The 6,000-nt window shown below is 33.8% G+C and overlaps 1 protein-coding gene across 2 annotated transcripts in view; it reads left to right on the top strand.

Moving 5' to 3' along the window:
- Window positions 1-6,000, top strand: part of LOC107691609 (pseudouridine-5'-phosphatase-like) — a 41,352-nt gene that overhangs the window by 20,187 nt on the left and 15,165 nt on the right. Inside the window, exon 4 of one of the 2 annotated variants that reach the window (XM_016490293.1) lies at window positions 3,743-3,969. The exons of the other annotated variant lie outside the window; for it this stretch is intronic. Coding sequence (XP_016345779.1) covers window positions 3,743-3,886 — 144 coding nt within the window. The 3' untranslated portion in view covers window positions 3,887-3,969. Of the gene's footprint in view, window positions 1-3,742; window positions 3,970-6,000 lie in introns of those variants that run through there. 2 annotated transcript variants of the gene reach the window in all.

Here is a 6,000-nt window from a genome sequence, read left to right as displayed (position 1 = left end):
CAGATTCCAGGTATCCTGAGAGGAAGGGCAATATAATTTATTTTATTCCATTTCCAGAACCCAAACAAAACATAGCAAAATGTCTGTAAGCATTCAACTCTAATCCCAGTGAAGACGAAAACGTTCGTTTTCTGGTTGTCGTACTCTCATTAAGTTACAGTTTTCATCTGCTCAAGCAGAACGTTAATGTCATCTTGTGTTTCAGCAAGGTATCTCTGGCTAAAACCAGCTAACGATAAAGTTAGTGAGTCAATGCTATTACAAACCTAAATAGCGAACTGTTCTCGCATCATGTACAGTGTAAGTCAAAACCACATAAACGAAGGTCTACATTTTAGTGCCTCTCAATATTAAACTAGTTAAATGTACATTAATTTAATCGTACTCTGCGGTACATGAACAGTGTTGATCCTGCATGTTGTGATCATCGATCGTGATGACCATAATATGAGACTTCTCCCGCTTGCATTGTGATCTGTAAACTCTCACTTCAAGTTACCCACCATATTTATTTTAGAATCTTTTATATATCCCTCCATGGAATATTTAATTCCCACTTGAATGGTGGCCCTTCTGTGTCCAAAATTGTGCAAAAACTTTGTGAGACAAGGTTTTCACACTGACAGCTGTCATTGTGAGACAGTGAGCAACTCCGTTTGTTTGTACGAGGGAGCAACAGTAACTAAAGGGGGCGGGGCATACCGATAGGTCAATTGACCCTTCACAAAAACCCACCCTCCTTAGTTATTGTTGCTATGTTCGACAAGCCATATCAATTGAGAAGAATTTTTTGTATCAGTTTGCAAAGCTTATGTTGAAGAATATGAATGTGATATGTGTAATATGTACACAATACATACAATAGGGCATTGAGAAAGCGAAATAGTTTTTTAGAAAAAAAAAAAAAAGCCTTTTTTTGTCCATACAATGGAAGTCATTGGCATCCAAAGTAGTTTTGGACTCATTTACCTTTGATTGTAACATTTCAGACATTTCTTCTGTTTTTGTTCTGCAGTGAATAGAAAGTCATACAGCTTTGGAACGTCATAGCGGTGAGTAAATGATGGCATATTTAAATTTATTGGTGAACTATGCATTTAATGATGAAAGGCTATTGATGGTGCTGGAATTTTGTCTCTTCGGGTTTAGAGTTTCAAGAGCCATCAAAAGCTAAAGAAGTAATAGATAATTTTCATGTGAGGGTATTTGCATAGCACAAGTTACCTGAGAACTCAAGTAAGTGACACCAATGATCGATCATAAAAACAATGATCAGCCATTATCCTGCTTTTAATCTAATTCAAAATTCAGTAACATGCTACAGCTATAATCAAGTGTGTCAAAAAGAAGTACATTTTTAGATTTTTGATTATAGCATAATTTTCAGGAACATTGTGCAGTCTAATTCATTAGACAGCCGTTTTCTCTAGCACTGCATATTACAGCATGGTGCAGCAACAGTGCTCAACCGTCTGGAGAGGCTCACAAGATATGTTCTTCAGTGCATCTGAATGAAACACAATGAGGGTCTTTACACTACGTCTTTAAAATAGCCGTTATTTAAAGTAAATAATGGAAATATGGTTACTTTAACCATATTAACTACGCAATGCTTATGCTGACAAGTCAGCTACAGATAGAATATCTATGGTCAGCAGTGCTGTGCTTCGATTTTAAGAACTTTCTTTCTCTCTAAATAAAGAAGAAAGCAATGCAGTGATTTTTACTTATTTGAGTCTACAAGCCTCTGTTTCATGTTTTAGCCCACAGATTCCTTTTTTTCATGTGAGATGGCACACACACACAGACACACACACACACTAAAAAAAAAAAAAAAAATCCATGGATAAGCTTTTCTGCAGCATCATTGAACATGTCCCAGTGTCACAGTTCACTGGCAGGGTCACCAGAGACGAAACACTGAAATACAGATCCAATGCTCCACTGACTTACAGTGCAATTGACTAGTAGAGATCCCATGAGACAGAACTCAAATCTGGCGAGTAGATGTCCACCAGCATAGCCTCATAAGAGTTTTCAGTGAAAATCTTTAAAGAGGAAAGTATTTTTTATTATTATTTTTCATTATCCATAAATAGTGTCTTTATATCATCCATAGCTCTCCCATGAATTGTTTGTATTGGACTCGTCCTACAAATGTTCTCATCAAAATTGAGTTTTCTGAATCAAATCTATGAAATATAAATCACTTATTCATCAATTTATTTGCAGTAAAATCCCAAAGATTCACACCCCTACCATTCAAATATATTTTCAGTTGTTTCTGGTTAGTGAGCCGTACTTTTTGTAGCACAGTTTCTCAGTTAGATAGAGTTCAGTTTAAATACGCCATTGTAGGACCATTTTTGGGTCTGGTTTGCTTCAAAAATTTGTTTTGCTGAAAGATGAGACTTACAGACTTACAGGCTTAATGGGAAGTTCACCCAAAAAAATGCTAATTATGTCATTATTTAGTCATTCCAATCCTGTATGATGTTCTTTAATGGAACACAATTCCATTTTTAGGATTTAAAGCTCCACTTGCCAGGATCTTCATGTTGTTTGAAACAACACGAAGATGAGTAAATGATAACCGGAGGTCATTTTTGGTGAACTAAATCATTAAGTTCTTTTACAGACAGGTTTTGGTGCATTATTTCCCTGTATTTAAGTCTCAGTAAGTTTTGTATGTTGTGGGTAGTGTCAGATGTCTGTCACATTCTTCAAATTTTGGATAATAATGTCCATTTTGGTCTCATCCATATTTATTTATTTACTCATTTATTTTGGTAGCTTGATCACTCTAAAAGTAGTTCTTTTTGAGTAACATTTTTTGTGCCACTCTCTCATACAGGCCAGTGTTATGTCCAAAGCTCTTATTATATTTGAATTATACACTTTTATTCTTTCTTAACATATTATTATTTTTTATTTTTTTAAGCAGTGTCAGGAGAATTTGATGTAGCTTTCTGTTCTTGATTAGCAATGAACCAACAGGCTTCACTGAGATGTCCAACTGCTTAATATTTTGTACCATTTTCTACAGTTGTGGTCAACATTTTACATACACTTTTCAGTATCTGCAAAATGTTTATTTTACTATTATTATTATTATTATTATTATTTTACTAAAGCAAGAGGGATCATACAAAATCTTTGTTATATTTTATTTAGTACTGACCTGAATAAGATATTTCACATAAAATATGTTTACATACATATACTTTGTGTTGTAGCCACAACGTTTAGAACAGTTAGTACCAGGTCTTGTATTTGATTGGCTGAGCAATGTTCCAAAATCCTGATATTTGTCCGCTGGCACTGGGACTTTTCTCTGTTTGCATCTCTCCACTTGTCTGTGTTTACTCAAGATTTGTATCAAGCATATCATTCCTTATACTTTTCTGTTAGAAGAGCTTCAGATCATCTTAGTTGGGTTATTAATATCAAAAGCTGTAGCCTTTAATAGGCCATTGTGTGATTTTTCCAGAACACATGGAGCTGAAAATGTCTAGCATGACGTCCCTTCTTGCAACTTTTTTAAAAAAGGTCCATGGTCCAGTCAGCTGGGTCTTAAATTGTGATTAAAACCTGCATCTCCCCTGATAACATATGAAAGTGGTGCTGAGAGGCAATTGACAGAGTGATCAAGGGAATAACAAATGCATCTGTGTCATGTGCCTACCTTAATGTGAAGTGTGTGCTCCAATGTTTGATTTGTTTGTGTGTATAAAAAAAATAGAAAGAGCAGGTGAAACAACAGTGGAAGAAGAGGGGAATTGAGAATGAGGAAGGATCCATAAAAGGAAGAAGAAAGAGGGAAGGAGAGTGGCTGTTCAGCACTTTGCATGTTTGCAGCATCACTGCCTCTTTGTATGCACCATGAATTTCTTATCCTTTTCAAAAAGGTTGAAGAAAAAAAAAACTAATATAATGCAGAAGAGTCTTCTGTTTCTCTTTGTCTCTGCTTCTCTCTTTTTTCATATCCCCATGAACACGTTATATTAAAGGGATCACCCAAAAATGAAAATTGTCATCATTTATTCACCCTCATGTAATTCCAAAGCCAAATCATTTTCTTTCTTCAGTAGACCACAGAGGAGAAATTTTGCTTGATGTTTATACTGTTTTTTTTTTTTTTTTTTTTTTTTTTTACATTTAAAGAGAAAAAATGGCCAGGGGCTGTAAAGCTCCAAAAAAAGGCCATATTACTTGTGCGCTACACTATAAGAAAGGATTATAAAATAACGCCAAATATACAGTTTATGCAATTTTCTTTATTGTATTTTTATGTGTATTTTGAATTGCATTTTGTTGTGTTTTTCAGTGTTGAGTTAAATGGTGCTTGTAATTTTCTACAGAACATTATCCATTATCCTTTTGCTGCAGTTCTTTCCCTCCTTACAGAGATATTGCACATCTTCTGAAGCCATATGAAAGCTTTGAGCGAGGATTAGACTGTTATTCACTGAACATCTTCCTATAACGCCACATGTCTCATATCTTACTTGTCCAATTTTGCATCAGTGACAGCAAACCTGGCGTGACACTCCTTTACGTGTTTAGTTTGAAAGTGTGTATAGCCAAAAAGGCAATGCTTAGTTTTTGTGCAGAAAATTGTTGTTTGCCATTCATTTTCTTTCTTGCCATACATTAGTTTTTTTCTTCTTTTTTTAATGAATCATATGAATTTTAAAAGTTTCAGTATCAAATAAAATGGAATCATTTTGAATGTACACTCTAAAAAATGCTGGGTTGTTTCAACCCAACTTTGGGTCAAATATGGACTAACCCAACTTTTGGGTTAAAAATGTAATGTAAAAATTTAACCCAACGGTTGGGTTAGTCCATATTTGACCCAAAGTTGGGTTGAAACAACCCAGCATTTTTTAGAGTGTATGAGCATCGCTCTAGTAAACAAGTAATGTACATAAAATACATTTATTTCATGCTAAGTATAGTTCAAATCTAATAATATATTTAGTGACATATCGCTGGAGTCTTATTGATATTAAAAAATATATTATTAAACTTTATTTGGAATACTACTTGTGCACAATGCAAATTTCTTAATATTAAGCCTAAAATGTGTTTTAATGTTACTATTGATGAGGATTGTATGATATTTGAATAATATCGGTCTTTAAATGCAAGATGTTTAAAGTTTTCCTGAAGTATACTTGCAATAGTTACACTTCAGCACAATCAGATATACTTCAGTATATCTTTAGTTGGACTTCAGCACTACTTCTGCACAATTAAAGTTCATTAAGTACAAAAATAGTTGTTCCAATTTAGCAGACTTTAAGTATATCAGTTTAGTATACCAAAAGTACAATTGCAGGGCATTTTTTATTAAGTACATACGTATATACATATATTTCAAATACATTTTAGTATGTATTTTTCACTAGGGTATATTTGAATCATGGTGAAAATCAGTGAATTGTAAATTGAATTCAGTTTGCTCTCAACCCAAAGATTTACACCCTTATAATAAGTTTTTTTCCCATTCTTTTCTGGACAGTTTTCAGTTTGTTCATGTTAGTTAGAATTATGTTGACTAAAAGGATTATATTAGAACTGTTTTAGAAATAAAGTCTTGTCATTCCAAAGTCCTTTTTGAAACTGAAAGTCTCCATTCAATGATATTTGGCATCACTGATGTGTGAATGAAGTTTGATGTTTGAATGAAACATTGATGATTGAATGATGTTTGACCTATTTTAGAGATTATCAGTAAATAGCAAGTTTAAAAAAAAAATACCTTGGAGTGTAATGCATGAGCGTTATAGAGTGCATTTATGGTCATTTTTGGGACTTGGCAGCTTCTGTTTACCATTGCTTTTGACTATATGGAAAAGAGCAGCATGAACATTCTGCCAAGATCAGATTTAGAGTGAAATGAGGGTGAGTAAATCATGATAGGATATTCATTTTGGAATGATCTACCCATTTAACTATTTTAATATGCATTTAAAAGACAATTGATTAATTCTG

This window comes from Sinocyclocheilus anshuiensis, unplaced genomic scaffold, assembly GCF_001515605.1.
Source record: "Sinocyclocheilus anshuiensis isolate Anshui unplaced genomic scaffold, SAMN03320099.WGS_v1.1 scaffold442, whole genome shotgun sequence".
In the NCBI taxonomy this organism is placed as follows: domain Eukaryota; kingdom Metazoa; phylum Chordata; class Actinopteri; order Cypriniformes; family Cyprinidae; genus Sinocyclocheilus; species Sinocyclocheilus anshuiensis.
Note: the sequence above shows the minus strand (reverse complement) of the source record. Positions and strands in the feature narration are given on the sequence as shown.